The sequence below is a fragment of the Homalodisca vitripennis genome, chromosome 5, assembly GCF_021130785.1.
Source record: "Homalodisca vitripennis isolate AUS2020 chromosome 5, UT_GWSS_2.1, whole genome shotgun sequence".
NCBI classification, from domain to species: Eukaryota; Metazoa; Arthropoda; class Insecta; order Hemiptera; family Cicadellidae; genus Homalodisca; species Homalodisca vitripennis.
In genome coordinates this window covers 74,566,771-74,585,560 of record NC_060211.1, presented here as the reverse complement: position 1 = coordinate 74,585,560, position 18,790 = coordinate 74,566,771, and the positions used below count along the sequence as shown (strand labels likewise).

General features: G+C 31.1%; 1 protein-coding gene across 1 annotated transcript; it reads left to right on the top strand.

The window, feature by feature from the left end:
* The first annotated feature begins 247 nt into the window (after positions 1-247).
* On the top strand, positions 248-18,521 carry LOC124362378 (cyprosin-like). The gene is made up of 9 exons (XM_046816817.1): positions 248-388; positions 5,096-5,240; positions 6,963-7,089; positions 8,555-8,673; positions 10,400-10,596; positions 11,582-11,701; positions 13,494-13,635; positions 16,671-16,763; positions 18,207-18,521. The coding sequence occupies exons 1-9, from the start codon at positions 333-335 to the stop codon at positions 18,447-18,449; spliced, it is 1,242 nt and encodes a 413-aa protein (XP_046672773.1). The 5' UTR covers positions 248-332; the 3' UTR covers positions 18,450-18,521.
* Positions 18,522-18,790: the final 269 nt, after the last annotated feature.

Below are 18,790 nucleotides of genomic sequence, written 5' to 3'. Positions count from 1 at the left end.
AAAATATCAATAAACCATTTTCACATTCATTAAAATCCAACTACATGAATCAAACCACCAGTGCCAGTTCAAAAGCTACAAAGGCATTTTATTTTTAGCACAAGGGGAATAAAATCCTCTACTGTCCTAAAATTAATACTTTCTAATCCCGGATCTCCTCGGTTGAATCATGATTTACGAAATAACAAACCACTTGAGAACAGTGAGATTATGATATCTTCTTCTGATGGGCTGACAAGTCTTGCTATTCAATAAGGTACCAACCGATAACGTCAGGCGACAGATAATACTTGTCTACATCACTCTAGTTCCTGTCGACACGATGTTTCTCAATGCTGCTTGGGTGTACCTTGCTGTTTCTTCTCTTTACTTGTTTCTCAGTTGAAAGGTACTAGTACTAATATAACTAATATTCTTTATATTTAGTACTATTCTTTCAGTATAATTTAGGGTGAAATTATGTTTAAGTGAAAATTTCGAAAATTTATTACAAAAAGGTTATATTAATACATTTATATTATTCTTTTGGTGGTGTTTTGTATCAGTGTCTGTTTTAAAAAAACCCTTAAAACATAAATTGGGCACAATGCTGCAATGTGTTTTGTTTCTTATAACCTACACTAGAACCTGACATATATTTACCCACTCTAACGTTACTAATTTCTTCAAAATAAAATGCTAAAAGGTAATAAAATTAGACACATTATTGTTTATGAATGTTTTATCTTCATATGAATAAACAAAATGTTACTTAATACAGCACTTTTACTTTTATTGTGAAAGTAAAATCATCAAAGACAATTTAACATTGACTTCTATATACATTAAATTCAGAAGTCTCACTAGAAAAACTGTTTACTGTAGAAAAGCTGTGAGGCAGACCCACACTATAGAGTTCTGTGGAATAATTTTAGTTACTAACCTCCGTGTAGTTGAATTATATTTCTAAAAATATTTCGTTAACCTCTCAATCTTTTCACCCGTGATTTTATTCTTAAAATCTTTCTCTGTAGCCATGAGTTTCATGACGTATTAATATTCATGTACATTTTAAGACAGTCATGAGTGGAGTCAATCAATTATTTTCAATAATTATGAATTGTATTTATTTCTTTTGTAGCTTTAACGAAAATTAATATTCCATTAAATTAAACGATCACGCTGAATTTCAACACTAAGTTGTCAACTAATTTTATGACATATTGTTTAATTTACCTACACAAACACATAGACAGATAAATATAAATAGACGATGTTAGGTAAACTAATTTATTTACTATTCAGTATCCATAACTTTATATGAGATTTATCCCACCCAAAATAACCATGAATACAGTGCCATAAATATAATAAATCAAATAAAACCTCTTGTTATAATATTCTTTTATTCATTTAAACTAAATAGTTGCTGAGCAATAATCTACTGTAATCATTATGTAGATAATGACCAAAAAGGAAAATTCATTATATTTCCTTACAGCATCCCGAAATTAATATTAAGAGCGTTTTTGAGTTATGTTATACTGTTTACTTAATTAAAACCAAATCATAAAGCATATTAAAAATAGAAAAAAGTTGTAAAGGCGAGACTTGATTATTTCTCTACGTGGTTGAAGTTAAGTTAGTTCGCAGAATCAACTTAATATATCAATGCTTAAACATTTATTTCGGAACACAATACAACTGTTTGGTTGTCTATACAGCGTACTAAAATCTCATATTTCATCAAACGTCTCAGCAAAAACGCTTGTCGCCCAACTGGTGATCATGTTAAGTGTAAATTCCAGTTATCAGTTAAATCTGCTAATATGTGGTTTTGAAGGGACGGTTCTTAATACTCATTAACATACGACAGTACATCTAATGGCTAAATATGCAGTTAAAACTATTTACAAAGTGTTGTAACAATTAAAAACTCTAACATAATTTTCAATTGTCTGTTCGTTAAAACATCGAATCGTCGTAATAACAAACATGTTCAGTTTATTTTAAAATATTTTTGTAACATTTCAATAAAATTTGTGATTAAACAGTGATAATATCCGAAACTGTCATGTTTTCAAGATTTTGCATCTTGAAACAACAATTAAAGCATTTTTCTCAGTTGTTTTTCAACTTCAATGGAACAATATTATATGAACCAAAATTATACCACAATAAGTCTAATTTAAAAGTAATATAACAACTTGGACGTTATTTAACGAGCTTTACTCGTTTTAGTTAGTAATTGTAAATCTTTCAAAATATTTTTATGAAGAGCAAATATCAGAAAATATTATACTGCAAACGTAATAAAAATAAATACATACGAGTGCATAGTATTCAGTAAAATTATACAGTGTATTAAAATCTGGGCTACTAAATAAAATGATTGCGCCCATAGTATATGAAATAAGTTACTTGCAGATTACTTGAAGAAATCTGCCCTAATCTCGGCACTCCATCATGTTCACTGATCCAAGACAATCCATATAAAGCCTAGCAGAGGTTTTACTTTCGTATTATTATCTCATATGTGTCACTCTTCATTATTATTATATTTCAATTTTTACTAATGAATGTCAATGTTTAAAGTCTTTGCGATGACAGGATGAATTAATAAATCGTTTTTGATTGTATGTGCAATTTAAATTTAAAAATAGCTATAATTTAAAAAGTTTAAATATCGTAAAAAGCACTCATTTTATACGAATGTGATAAAAACTAGGTGTTTGTAGAAAGTGTATCATAAAATCCAACGAGACTTTAAATTTTTGAATTGATCGCAAATAATTTACTTATTTCAAATTTACATAGAATATGCTGACCAACTTTAAGTTCCTTCTCACCAGGACAACAGCTCGACAATGGGCAAAATAACAAAATTTTGTAGAAAGTGTTAATTTATTCACACTGCTTCTTCGTGATTTCACCATAATAACCATTACAAAGTGTGAAAACATTTTTTTTTACTTTTTTACCGTGTTTTACCTTTACCTGTTTACCATAAATGAACTAATATCTTTTATGCAAAATTTTTTTGTGGTGACTCCCTAAAGGGTATTCAAGAAACAGTGATAGTTTAAGCTATTTAAAATATATTTTAACATTAAATTAATTGTAACGCACTATCAACTTTAATATGTTCAACCCTATTTAAATCAGCCTTATGTTCAAAATTGTTTTTTTAATAAAGCTACCAATTTTCATAAAACCTATCTTCCTTTTATCATAAACCAGCAATGAAATCTAAAACTTTACGAACATTTGAAATTTATAGAATTAGTTTACTGTAATGAAGTAACACGTCGAAAATTTAACTCTACTCCTTAGATTTTATTCCGTTCATTTCAAAACCACAGTATGTATTAAATTACATTATTAAAACTAAACTATACATTATTTTTAATACCAACTAAAATAACTTCTACTGATGACATAAATAGTATTGTCGAATTTGACTCCGTTTGCTTTAGGAAAAACAAACCATAAAACCCAACACCAAAATTGATAACCACTATCTTCATTAACAATAAAATAAAATTACCGTAAAATAAACAGAGTTGCGATATAAGTCAATGTGTGTAATAGCCAGATTTATATTATACGAGTAAAGTTTTTGTATCCTTAGTATTGAAAAGTACTTACCTAGAATCTAGAATTATAATGGAAGGCCCACATAGAAATCTGTTAGAGTTAAAGATACAAGAAATTGGTTTCAGATGAGATGATCTGATGATTACATCTTAGAACCAAGAGCCAATTTACATGAATAAACAAACAACTTAGTTTTTTCTTAAACTCGATAAAGGAATTTTTTTCTGAAAGAGAAATTGTATTGTCTTACTATTTTTGGTTGTGGTCGAAATTGAAGTATATCAAAATGTTTTAAACCTTGAATAGATAACTTTTCTCAGGTAAGATTTTTTTCTTGATTGCTACACTTAAACCCGATCGTTTATGCATACATAAAGTAATGTCACCCTGAGACAATTAAGTGAATACATTAAAAGTCGCCAGTTTCAGGGTCTATAAATGGTTATCTGAAGTTGATTTAACATTTGCTTACTTGTCTTAATGTGTCAAAGAAAAAAAATTTTAATCAGAAGAAAATAATTATAGTTTTGAAATTTTTAACCCCTTTCCATTTTGACCTTCCCCCGAACCTAACACGGCTAACCATCGATTTCTTTCTTACGGATAAGCCCTCTATCGATTCAAATAAAATCAGTTTGTGTGCTTTTATAATGTAAATATTTGCTGTCGGACTATTTAAGCTATTTCATTTTCAAATGACATTTTTAGATTAATACACGTCGAACTTAGGCATTACTTAAATTTTAAACATTCATTTTTAGATCAAAGCGGAGTCAAACTTTGTTTTAAGCGTCCTCAGAAAAAGAGTTCTAGTAATGTAATCAGAGTAAGTTCGCAAATCAGTAATAATAATTTAACTATATTGATTTATCACCGTAAGTTCTCCAAGCAACAGTGATGATTGAATGTTATAAAAACTAGTTAGTACCATATCATAACTGTATCTGCTTATTGTACCTGCTTGATATATAACTGTTGTAAAGTTCTTAGACTCTTAGATAAAGATATCACATAATGTACAAACATTTCTATAACTTTTGGATAAAAATATCTTTAGGCATTTCACCAAATGATATTTACTACTTATTTTTCTCTATTTTTATTAAAAAAATGGAAATTTTTTAATATAATTTTATAAACAAATATTTTCGTATTACAGGTATAACAATTTTACCCGTTTAAACAAGATCGTCAGATTTTGTTAATATTTACATCTTTTTTTTATTTGAGTTCCTTTACTTTATACAAGATATAAGTACATTCTACCCTTGCAAAGATATTGTATAACACATTTGGAGTCTTAATTGCCTTATCCTAAGTGTCAGGATTCTCTAATTTCATCCAAAGCTGTTTGTATTAAACAAAACAGCTTTGCACACTCATTATTAAAAACGAAAGTAAATATTTTGTACTCTTATTAAAGGTATGTAGTCATTAATTAATCATAAGAGGTATTTTACTTAATCACATAGTAATTCCAGAACAAAACTGATGTCAATTAATTTGAAAACTGTTTCAGTTTGAGAAAGGAAAATGTTCTCACCGTTGGTTTAAAGAGGGTGCAGCGCGAGCACAATGTAGAGAGGTTATCTGCCCTAGCTCGTGCAGTCAAGAGCAACAGCTTTGGCGATCAACAGGCTGTCACTCTCAAGGACGTACAAGACGTAAGTTGATACCAATTAAAACTGATATTTTTTTGCTTAGATTAAAGTACAAATTCGTCAGAAAAGTTAATGTATCGATGGTTGTGTACCAGGGTACTGTAACATGTTATGTCGTATGTACTATCTGCGCAACTCAATGGACGTCTAAAATAACCCATCACTATTTACAAATGTTAATATACAAGTAAAGGGTGACACCATTGACAAATAAGTCTATTTTAAAATTTTAGATCTTAACGAAAATATTTTTTGTAATTGAAATGGTTTTGTTATTTTAACGGATATGTGACAGATACGGCCAAATACAAAATCATTGATTCGTAAAAAGTGAGGGCTCTGTTGTGTAATGGTAGCACATTCACCCGGCAAGTGAGAGATCCGGGTTCGAGTTCCGGCGGAGCAAGTACTTTTTGTGATGTAATGTTTATTGAAATAAATTAAATTCGGCTATTGCCATTTATACAAATTTAATGAATGTATATATATATATATATAATATATATATATATGTATATATATATACATATACACATATGTATTTATATATATCTGATCGTATAGGCAAACGCGACGAATTTTGTTTATTTGAACATTGCCTGCTTTGACTCTTACATACTAAATATTTTCACACTGGGAATGTATTAAAAAACTGTTTTTAGTTACTATTATTCTGTTAAACTTGTGTTTAGAAGCGCCAGGGCCTTTTTAATCGCATAATACTAATAGCTCAATAAGATAAGTCTTTGAATTGACAACTTTCGAAGCTAGGCACCCAAATGTTTCAGGCTCAGAGCACGATATGCTCGATGTGAATCGTTTTCTCTACAGATATGTAAATATGTAACAAATAAAAAACTTGTTTAAATCTCTAGAATATTATGGGAAATATTAGTTGATTCCAACATTTCATCTAACCAGATTTTACTGAATTCATGTTCATGGAAATAATTTGCAACTAATACTGATACTTTATAATTACCACAAAGAATGGCTCAACCTTTCACACAACCAGGTACCAAAAGCAGTTGTAAACTCTTTTTCTCAAATAGAGTCTAAATTCTAACCCTCACCAATTTTCATGATTTCGCTAATGTTGAATGTAATATTTCTAGTCTAGAACAAAGCTTATAGTTGAGCATCCTTACGGTTTAATCACAAATTAGTCATACACTTCAGTAGAAGATAAAAATATGTTTACTTAGATAAAAAAATCTATTTTAAATACTGTACATTCACATGTGTAACTGACTCACCAACTTACTGATTCAGGTATAAAATGTACGATTCATGATGACCGACCCTCCTATATCATTATATAAGTTCTTTAAACTTGATACTACATTTTTTAACTTTCTGTAACCTAAAATAGTTGATTAGAGATTCTAGGAGAGCATTACTTTATGACTGTTATACATAACTTGTTTAAATCTTTATATATTTCATATATATATATATATATATTTTTTTATATATTTCATATATATATTTTTTATATATTTCATTGTATATTAAATCTTTATATATTTCAGATACATCTGAAATATATAAACAAGAATAGTGATTTTGAATTGTACATATTATAGTCTCTCCTACAATAAGTTTTTTCTAGAATTCCACTTACTATACATTCGCCTTGATTTTTATAAACAGAATTAAAAAGAAACATTATTTTATAGGTTAATTTTGTTAAAACATCTATTATGTATTCCATTTCTTTTCCAGGTATACTATTATGGCATTATGAGCTTCGGCACTCCTAAACAGTTGGTGAATATACTTTTTGATTCAGGATCCGCTGACTTATGGGTTGCCTCTATTGACATTTGCACCTATGACAATACATACTGTAGTGAGTATATTTATTTTTTTACTGTCGTAACATAGAAAATTGTTTTTTATGTTGAAACAAAGAATGAAAGTTTTGTATTAATTTAAGATTATGAGATTAAGGCATTCATCAAACTATTGTTTCTTGCAGCAATGTTTGCTAAATTATTTAAGCTTTACTACATTATATCACAAAAATAACTAATTCAGAGGCTAGCTCTGAAAGATATGACGGACAGCCATGAAAGACGGATAGGCCAATCACCAGAGTAACTACACACTTAAGCAATCCAATCAACTGCACAAAGACTGAAGTCACTGGTCCGATACGCTATTAATTATAACCAAATTATTATTTTTTTAGGAGAGGCCGATCCCCTTTCAAGCCTTATTTGTCCGTCCTCATGGGCCACTGGCATGGGCACGGATCTTATCAAACAGAATAAGGGAAAGAGTCGATACAGTACAAGGTCGAGGTAAAGAGTTCAACGGTCACAGACAGGATTTGAACCTGCTCTATCTCTAACTCAAGCCCAAAGTTTAACGTATTAGACCTCTCGGCCATCCGCACTCCCGATTCACTCACCAAATTCCCCTATAGCTTAATTAATACCCTTTTCACAACTTATAATTTCAAATTTATAACAAAAATAATTCCCATTAGATTATATAACCTACTCACCAATCATATTGGAACCAATAACTATAGTCTTCATACTCAAACTTAGTCAATAATGAATCAATCATTCAAATTAAGTTGCAGTTAATGATACAACGCATAAAGAAGTTTGACATCAATATTCGGTGTAGTCTTTGTGTTAAATTGATCAGACTTCGGATTAGTCTATCCTCACTAGATAGTTTTTTTACATAAAGATTATTGAGTATAGTACCTCGGGTAGACACTAACAACCCAGAATAATCAAAGATACGCTAAGTAAACACTAAAATGAAAGAAAAGCGTACAAAATACCCTGATTACTGTAGTAAGTATCGATAAGATAAATGGAATAGGGTACTAATAGAATGCAGGTTTTTGTTAATTTATATACATAAACTATTTTATATATACTTTTTTTGGTGGAAGTAATATTATTAAAGTAAGTGATAACTTTTTACAACTTACTGTATGTCATACAGTAAGTTTGGGAAGAACTATATGAGAAATTGCAATTTTTATTTCAATGTGAGTTTTAATACTGTTTATGGTATACAGTTGTTTTGAGCGAATTTTTTACACAAAACAGTTCTCTACAACATCAGTTCTTAATAGTTTGCTTTACTATTACTATTTATAATATAAACTGGTCCCATTTTAGTGCTTAAGGAAACCCCAACACAGTCTACATAGACCAGATTTAGAGGGGATTGGGGATCTGTCTCATATACATAATTACAAAATCATAAATTCAAATTATTTTATCATTTATAATTATAAAATCATTTTAAGGGTTGAACTTATAGTGAATTATTGTGTATGTTTGCAGGGGTTCATAGCACATACTCGCATAATGTTAGTCAAACCTACCACAAAAATGGTTCCACTTTTGCCATACAGTATGGAATTGGTTCAACGAGTGGTTACGTTTCTATAGATAACATTGAGGTAAGTGTTTAACTAAAATTTATCCAACAACTATTAAGAACCACATAGCAGAACGTTTTGTATTCTGGCAAGAACAGATCTGTAAACTTTTATAAAATCCCTTAAAAGTCTTATCATGCATGTTTTGTATAATTTCAAGCTATGAAATTATATGATTATATCCTACCAATCTAATGTAATCATAATTATTAAGTAATACCGATTGTAAAAGTGAAACTTCAACAACTACTCTTGTACAGAAATAAATGATTCTTTATTTATTCTTTCTTTTTTGACGATGGAAGTCAAAAATATTCAAAAAAAATTATGGTTGCCTGTAAAGTCGGTTTTACGGGCGAAGATTTTACGTGACAACGTCTTTTTCTCGGTAGAATATTTATTGATATGAATATTATTAAATTGCACAATAGGAACAAGGAATTGAATGAAAATAAGAATTGCACAAATTTTAACTATAGAAATATATTTTGTTTACTAAAACATTGTACATAATTTGAAATTAATTAAAATTTGTTATTGTAAATGGTAAAGTTGAATAAAACATTTACTAAAATTGGAATTTGAAATTCTTGCTAAACACAGTTAAATTCTAACTCCGCGCGTGGTGATTGGTCGTTTTAGTTCGTTTGTTTGGTCGCACTGTTATGACAGGTTAGAGGTTATAATTTGTTATTTTAAATGTTTGACTAGCAATACGCGCTGTTTCTTCTCAATCGACTGAATTACGATTGATTGCAGAGTGATTTAAACTAATAATTTACTTAACACTATCAAAATTTGTCAATAGTATGACATAACCTATAAACTCAGTTTCTCAACTTTTGTGTCAATCTAACAATTAATCAATCAATCATAGTTTACGATAATGAAATATCAGTGTACAATTATTTACCTTTATTGTTGTAGTTGTTGTAAATGACGAATCTAAGCACTCCACATTTTCAAGAATAAACATAGTTATCTGCTTTATCCCGTGCGGCGGACCCACAGTTATCTGCTTTATCCCGTGCGGATCTCGTGCGGCGGACCCACTGGACGGGCATCGTAACGTTACCGGGCGTTACACTTTTTCATGAGTGACTCCGAGCCGCAACCTAATTTAAGACGTTGTCACGTCAAAATAAATTCCATAACAGTATTATGTATTGCAATGTAAACATGAGTTTTTCAGGCATTAGCATTGAACAGTGATACAAGAGATGATTAACACTACATTTCGACATCTGCCATATAGTTTCTTCATCAGATGGATAATTAACATAACAACCTATGTCAAAGCGTTGTGAGCACGCATAAATTTCGATATCACAACAAACATGAGTATCAGCTCCATACACTATCTATAAGACATACACTTAATAAAACAAACATTAATTATTTAAACTGAACTAGAGAATACAAATCACGATTGGCCTCCTATCAACTACTGATAACTGAGGTGAAGATGTGTTAGAGGCACTATATACTCGTATGTAGTTGACTGATAACAGTTTTGTTGCAATTCATGACATATGTTTATAAAAACTATAATTCCGAAGAAATGATTTTTTTTCTCAAATATATTTTATTGTTTAATTGTTTAAATAAAAGTTTATACCATAATAATAGATTAAAAAATGCAACTTAAGATCCTTAAAAGTTTTACAAATTTTTCAAGAAATTTTAAACTCAACAATTCGCATTAGATATGAATCCTATTATACACTAACAAGAATGTTTGTTCAAGGTAGGACAGCTGCTAGTCACCGGTCAGTATTTTGGAGAAGCTACAAGTATTGACACCAATACGGCCGCTACGCAGTTTGACGGAATTTTCGGCCTGGCTTACCCTGCACTCTCGGTTATAGGTACCGCACCACCGTTCGTTAACATGATCATACAAAACGTAGTAAATGAATCAGTCTTCGCCTTTTATCTAAACAGGTATATTATTTAACTTTTAGGAAATAGGTCTACAGATACTACTTTAATCAATGAACCTTTTGTTTTATTTTAAGTATAAAAAACTGGTATTTAAAAGTATTTGTTGTAGCAAATTATTTTTATTAACCACTACAATGATAAAGATTTGTTTATATTTATTAAATATATACGATATAAATGATTAACACAATAAGAATTATAAAATATTTTACAACGTAAATTTTAGGACTAATTTAACACATAACCCGTTTTATATAATACGGATTTGACCTACTTTTCACACTTAACTACACTACTATTTTTAAATACGCATCACCATTACGAAACAAGTGATTATAATCCAATACAATTTGTTCGTATAAACATATTTTGTATTATGCTATTATTATTGAAGTGAGATCTGCTCTTGTTGGCTTGACTAGTTAGTTCCTTGGCAGGACGAAAGCAAGTGGAACTTCGGCTTGGATTGCACAGAGTTATCAAGGAGAACCTGAAAGCCTTACCTGTGAATCTGCTCTCTGGAGATCGCATTCGTCTTTCAGGAGAGTCCATCAGATTCACTGGTTCAGAGCACTTTGAACTCACGTTCAATGTCGTTGCTTAGTTGCATTGCCAGAAGACTTGATTTCAGGTCTCTCTCAGACTCTTGGAATGGATCCCGATCGATATTTGTATTTCCAAATATTTTTACACACACACACGTCTTTCCGGTGTCTGGAGGTGTTTCCGTACGCAAGTTTTTATTTGCCTCAACTGTCCTTCCGGAGTCGTGGAGAGAGATGAAAAGAACCTTTCTCCCCATCTTCAGCGGAAAGGAATATCCGTCGTGTCAGCATAAAAGTGGCCCTCCTTCAAAAAGCCAACATGCATCAAAATAATATATTCAGATAAGATAAATGAGCATCTTATATTTGCTGTATTTTCAATCTCAAGTTCATGTAGCGTTATTTATTGTTCCTCCTTTTATATTTTATTCATTTTTCAGAGTTGATGAAACTACTGAAGGAGAGCTTGTTCTGGGTGGAATAGACCCCAGTCACTACACTGGAAACATAACCTACACTCCTGTCGTAGAACAAAGTTATTGGTTGATAAACATCGACGGGTACAGTATCTTTTTTCTCCTATCCTTATATTCCTTATTTAACTCAAAAGCTTATTATCCTGACATTAACATCATTTATTGGTTATGACTATATATATATCGTTTATAGTTATTTTATAGTTTATTTTATTAGTTTATAATTATTTTATAAATTTTATAGTTATATCTTTATTAAAGATAAATTAGCAGTACGTTAAGCACATAGCGTGTAATAGCAAAAATTCCCATCTCATTTCCGATAAATCCTGAGCACGGACAGTAAGACGGATAGACAATCATAATGATAACAAAGTTTTACAGTTCTCAAGCGGACTGAAGAGAAACTAAGTCAGCTTCTTAAAAGCGAGTTATTCTTTACTATGTAAAAATTTTCAGTAAATATTGTGTCTGTAAGTCATTTTTTATTAAAGTTTCCTAAAAGGCTCTCTGACACTAAAATAAAAAAAATACTACGTAGACTAATCACATAATTTTCGTCTAATGTATTATTTTATCCGTTATGTTCATGTTCATCAGTAAACATTACAGATACTAAGTGTAAAATACTTTTTATCATATGATTTTTCCAATCATTCTATTGATAAACTTCCTTAGTGTAACAATGAAAACAAACCTCAAATCCTCCAACAAAAAATAAATAAAATATCCTATAAATTATTACATTATTTAACGTCTGTATTTTTGTTTTATTAAAGGATGATGTAAAGGATTAATGTAAAAATGCTGTAAAAACTATTTGCTAAAAAATTTCAGAATCTTAAATATTACCTAGAATATATTAGTTCCGATTTCTTGCATGTATTTTAAAATAAATATTTGAGTTATTTGTTTATTTTGCACAAAACATTTATACTGTAAGACAATTACGCTTACGCTACTAAACATTTTATAAAAAGTAATTGGTATCAAAATATTTGAATCGACGTAACTATTTTGTCCCAGTCTTTTTCTCTAGTTCATATTTATTACTATCAAAAAGACACTAGTTTCCACTATTTAATTTGTTACTAAAATATATATTTAAGCAATAGTAGTGGATCTAACATAAAACCTTGGGTAAGCCATGGTTTTAAAATAACTCGTGAGATATTTTGAGATGCCTTATAACAATTTTCGTATGCTAAAAACGTACGTATTACTTTCTTGTATTAGACTTTGGGAAAATGCATACCATCATTCGCTCAGTATAAGTTCAAAAACACTTAATTATTTTACCGATTACTTAGCTCGATTTATTGCACACAATCGTAATTTTTCTGCCTCAGTAAAATAAGTACATATTACTGATTTCGACGTAAAATTATATTTACAAGCTTAAATAATTTGTAATCTTATAATTGGAAACAATTTACAGATTTTATAGACATTTATTTGTTTATATATTTTAATATATTTATTATATAATTTTAATATACCAAGAAATATAGATATTAAAATTATTAACAGTGTGACGCAGATAACAACTAGGTTATATTAGGGACCTCATTTTATAAATTGGAGGGGAAATACGTTTTAATTCATAGAATCGTTGAAAATTAATATGAAAAATAAATGCCCGGTAAGGAAATACTAGTAATCCTCCTTTATTTTATTACATTTCATTTAACTCAGTTTCTTAAATCAGCAGATATAACACTAATTTTTAATTTTCGAACATCTATTTTTTCAAAACTTTTTAATAATTTCAATTTAATTTAGTTTACATTAACGTTATGAACTTTGGAGGGTATCTTGAAATTGACCTTAAACAATATGTTTATATTTATGCCTTAATTCCAAAACTATTTTACAGAATGTATGTCAACTCCAAGGTAATTTCATTAAACAATACAGCGGTTCCCGACTCAGGGACGAGTCTTCTGTATGGACCCACCAAGTATATGGATGAGGTTAATACTCTCATTGGAGGACAGGAATCTGGAGGGTTATATTTTGTAAGTAAGAGAAAATATTATGTGATCTGTATGACTTTTCTGATTTGGTAAGGTACAAAATATATCTTTATTTCCATACCTATCGTACTGCTTATTGAAGCTCATCACAGAAATCCATGACAAAGACAGCTTTAGTGGCATGTTTTAAAAGAATTTGAAATATTAAATAGTATGGGGTTTCAAAAATACCTGCTCCCACGTAAGTTAAAGTCAATATTCGTTACAATTGAAACAGATAATAAAATAAATTATCATTGTATGCTTACTTACCTCGCTTTTATATTTTTATATCATTAAGTTAGAGAAAGGGATTTTTACTCTTATTCCCTCCGTTGCATGCAAAATTAATTTTTTGTTTAAAATATCTTCTTTTTATGTAAAATTATTAAAAGTGGTCACATGACAAGTAAGTCAGTTTACGGTATAATCTCATGCGTAGAGTATTACGGTAGACGAAATTATTTTAAGTTTTTCAACATTAGTAGCTTACAAACTGATTATTGGGGATTTTCAAAAGCCTGTGCATGTAGTGCAACACTTTCAGTGTGCATTCACTATAAATAAATTTGTATATTTGTCTATAACTAACAATAATATTATATGTTTCAATATGAATAAGCATAAATAAACATATTTTTGTTGAGTAATTTATATTTTTCTTGTAAACGCATACTGATTTAATACAGGGTGTTTACCGAGAAACGCATGTTTTTCAAATAATGAGTAATCAGGCAATTCAAAGCAAAAAATGTATTTATGAGTGGAAAAAAACAGTGTATACAATATGCAATTTCATAATAAAATTACTTACAATTTAGCGTTTAAAAATTACATCTCTAAGGTGGCCGCCTTCTGCTTGGATACAGTGTTGAAGGCGTTCTTTAAAACTTGCTATGGATTTTGCTAACATATCTCTAGGAATGGCGTTGATTTCCTAGCGAATAGCTTATTTAAGTTCCTCTATTGTTCATGGCTTGTTTATGTAAACTCTAGATTTCAAAAATCCCCACAGAAAGAAATCTGGAATTATAAGATCCGGTGAGCGGGAATGCCAAGTGGCATCACCAAAACGAGAGATCACTCTTGTAGGAAATGTTCCCGAAGGAATTCCATACTAATGCGAGCCGTATGGGCTGTTGCTCCATCTTGTTGGAACTAAACATTACGTATCTCTATACGTTGACGGCGCAGTTCTGGCAAGAGATATTCTTCCGACATTTCCACGTACCGTTGTGCATTCACTGTCACTGCTCTGCCATCGTTGTCTTCAACAAAATAAGGACCAATGATCCCCTTTTCACTAACCGCACACCACACAATCACACGTAAGCTATGAAGAGGTCTCTCAGCTACGTTTTAAGGATTTTCTGCACACCAAAATCATAAATTCTGTTTATTGACTGATACGTCCAAGTTGAAATGCGCTTCATAACTCATAAGGATAACTGCTTCGTCATTTTCTTCCAAAATTTCACTCGTTGTGTTACAAACATTTACACGTTGTCTCTTATATGCTTGACTCAATTGATGACATACTGCCAGCTTGAAAAGATTAAATTTAAGATGTGTGACCAAAATCTTCCTCACTGTGGATGGGCGAAGTCCGAGAGCAGATGTCCGCTTCCAACTTGAGCGGCTAGGACTGTTGCAAGGCACACTCTTTCAAATGGGTCAGGGGTACTAACTGTCAATGCTGGTCCAGGAGGTTTCTTCTTAAGCAAAGATCCAGTTGTGTTACGACCAGGGATAGCACCATGCCGTGCAATGTTAAAATGTACACGAAAGTCTCGCTGAGTATGAGTGACTGATTCACCATTTGCGTAAAACCGTCGTATGACAAACGTACGATGCTCAAGGTTCCACATCTCGGCTACAACTGAAACTGCACAACTACTACAACTGCACACTCCCCCCTCCACAGCGCAACAACTTCCGGCCGTCGCCGACCGATATTCCTTGTATACTACGCAACACAAAAACATGCGTTTCCCGGTAATCACCCTGTATGTGCCACAAAAAAAAACACAGGTAGAACTTAAGTCGTCTTTTGCAACTGCACATAATCTGATAGCAGTGTTGGTATTAATGAAAAAATTCATTAGTATTCCATAACATTTAAATATTTCAGTTAATTACAGTTTTATTGGGATATCAATGAGGATGTACTCTATAATAATAGAGAATAGATACCTTTTTATTTAATTTAATATCAATGTTCCTAATACTAAATGAATGAATTTTATTAGGTTCATACCTAATTTTTTTCGTCTGTTAGATTTCTTTAAAATAAATATGAAAGCACATTATTTATTATATTTAATTATTTAAATGTGGCCATGTTGCATCAATGTTTCTCGCATCATTAATAAAAGATTAGATTACATTTTTTTAAAGAAAGCACTGCTAAAGTGTTTGAGATTATGGTAAGAAAAACTCATATCATAATACAAATACCACCTTTAAATGTTAAATTAATGTTACAAGAAATATTGCTTGAGCGTTATTGTCCGATATGATATAACAAACTACATGTTCCTTTGTATGCAAAAACACATATACTAATAGACAAATATAGGCATATGCTTATTTGTTTTAATTTTATTATTGCAGATTGTTTGTAAGAATAGTTGGGTTTCTGGGATTTTCTATCGCTATACAAAAGGTATAACGCTGCGCAATACCAAACATGAGTTTTAAAAGATCTGTACATCTGGGCGTTTTCAATAAAGTATAATGATAAACTTTAGTACTTAAATTATTAATTAAACCATTTTACTGTTAGAGAAATAATTTATTTGGTTTTTAGGTGGTGGTGACAGAGAGGGTACATTTTAAAATGACTATATTTTCGGATACGATATTTTTAAATAAGGGCTTCTAAGATGGGAATTCTAATTTGTAAAGGCCAACTTGGTATGTTTGTTTGTACTTAATTTAACACTAATGTTCTTCATACGTCATTGCACACATAATAATATGTTAATGAATGTTTTATGTTTTTAGTGTTTTAATAAATACAGTGGTTTGTGTCGTAGGTTGATTGCTCAGCTGTTGACAGTTTGCCAAATGTCACTTTTGTCATCAGCAACACATCCTTTGTGTTAGAACCTAAAGACTACATTTTGAAGGTAAGAATCACTTCTTAAAGCTATGAGTGCATGCGTGTGTGTGTGTGTGTGTGTGTGTGTGTGTGTGTGTGTGTCGTTTTTATGTATGTATAACTTTTATTACAGGATCGAATGAGAATACAAGGAACATCAACGGATTTCACACTTTGAAATATTTCTCTAAACTTTACATGAGAAACCTATAGAATTAATTCCAATGTTTAATTAAAGCCAAGCAACATTAGTTTTTACCTCATTTCTATTTATGTTTATATTTGAAAGTATAATAACATTTGCACACTTAGCGTATGTAGCAACCTTTTCACGATCAATATTAAAAGCCCAGTTCGTCTCTTAAGTCAGACGGTTATGTCCGATAGTAGTTTTTATTCTAATATCTTTATCTGTTTAAACTACCTACTCGGTTAAAAAAATAGGTGAAAAATATTACTATACTTACGTCTACTAATTTACGAATCAATCGAAGGCATTGAAAGTGTGAAATATTGTTTTTATAAAAGCTTTACTGTAGCAGCCAGTATTTAGTATATCCGTATGTCCGTCATTCCTTGTTCATTAATATAACTAAACAATTTCTAAATAATATTTTTAGAGGTTTGGAGCCTCTTTCAGTATTGCGTGCTCTATTGAGTTGCGTTGCAGCCCCCGGGTATCGCTCAACATATAGATAATGACCTCAATATGGATGATTGATAAAACTTCTTGATTAAAAATATATATTTCGATCTCTTTTTAGTATTAGTATTCGACGTGCAATAGACAATCGTATCATAGAGAACAAGGGGGGACAATACAACTTACAAGATCGACAGTACTGCTAAGGATGCAGACAACTTAAAAGATCGACAGTACTGCTAAGGCTGCAGACAACTTACAAGAACGACAGTACTGCTAAGGCTGCAGACAACTTACAAGATCGACAGTACTGCTAAGGCTGCAGACAACTTACAAGATCGACAGTACTGCTAAGGCTGCAGACAACTTACAAGATCGACAGTACTGCTAAGGATGCAGACAACTTACAAGATCGACAGTACTGCTAAGGATGCAGACAACTTACAAGATCGACAGTACTGCTAAGGATGCAGACAACTTACAAGATCGACAGTACTGCTAAGGATGCAGACAACTTACAAGATCGACAGTACTGCTAAGGATGCAGACAACTTACAAGATCGACAGTACTGCTAAGGATGCAGACAACTTACAAGATCGACAGTACTGCTAAGGATGCAGACAACTTACAAGATCGACAGTACTGCTAAGGATGCAGACAACTTACAAGATCGACAGTACTGCTAAGGATGCAGACATTATTTGAACTTGTACAGGCTCTAGATAAGATCCAAAGTCCGACGCTTAAAACCGTGCGACCATTTAATCTCTCCCCCTGTCGGATAACACTTGAGTTGACGTTGTAACTAATATTTTCTATTTTTATAGGTCTCAAACGGCAGTGCTGTTGCATGTGTGAGTGGTTTTGTTGGTTCTGACTCACCGGGTTTCTTCATCTTGGGAGATGTGTTCATGCGCAAGTACTACACAGTGTTCGACATGGGTAACAATCAAGTCGGATTCGCTGAAGCTCTCGTCGTCACCTCCGGAGGATTCGGAATCTTCAACATGAATACATTGTTGATAACATTGATTTTTCAAACTGTGTATATATTTTTAAGAAATTTATAGAAGGTTTCTAATTTTTCAAATATTGTCTTTTGTTTAGGACGAAATTTTACAATAAATTTTGCATAGTAAAAATGTCATAGAAACTTTCTTACCTCTGAAATTATTAAATTATCAGTTCAACGTGTGTTCCACACTCACTTCTGTTAAAATCGTCAAATGGATAATATCATACCTAAACTGTATCTTCTGTATGAAAAATATTCTGTTTTGGAGAAGGCAACCGAAGGTCCAATAGTAACTGAATAACGTTATGAATAAATGAACTTTTCATGAGTTGTCTCAAGAAATCTGTCGTCGAGTCGTCTGTTTGGCTGGTCGTGATTTGGCAATTCTCGTAAGTT

Coding starts and splice junctions, on each gene's coding strand:
- LOC124362378 (XM_046816817.1), top strand. CDS start 333: ATGCTGCTTGGGTGTACCTTGCTGTTTCTTCTCTTTACTTGTTTCTCA. Junction 13,636..16,670: donor AATCTGGAGGGTTATATTTT/GTAAGTAAGAGA, acceptor TTTGTGTCGTAG/GTTGATTGCTCAGCTGTTGA. Junction 16,764..18,206: donor CTAAAGACTACATTTTGAAG/GTAAGAATCACT, acceptor CTATTTTTATAG/GTCTCAAACGGCAGTGCTGT.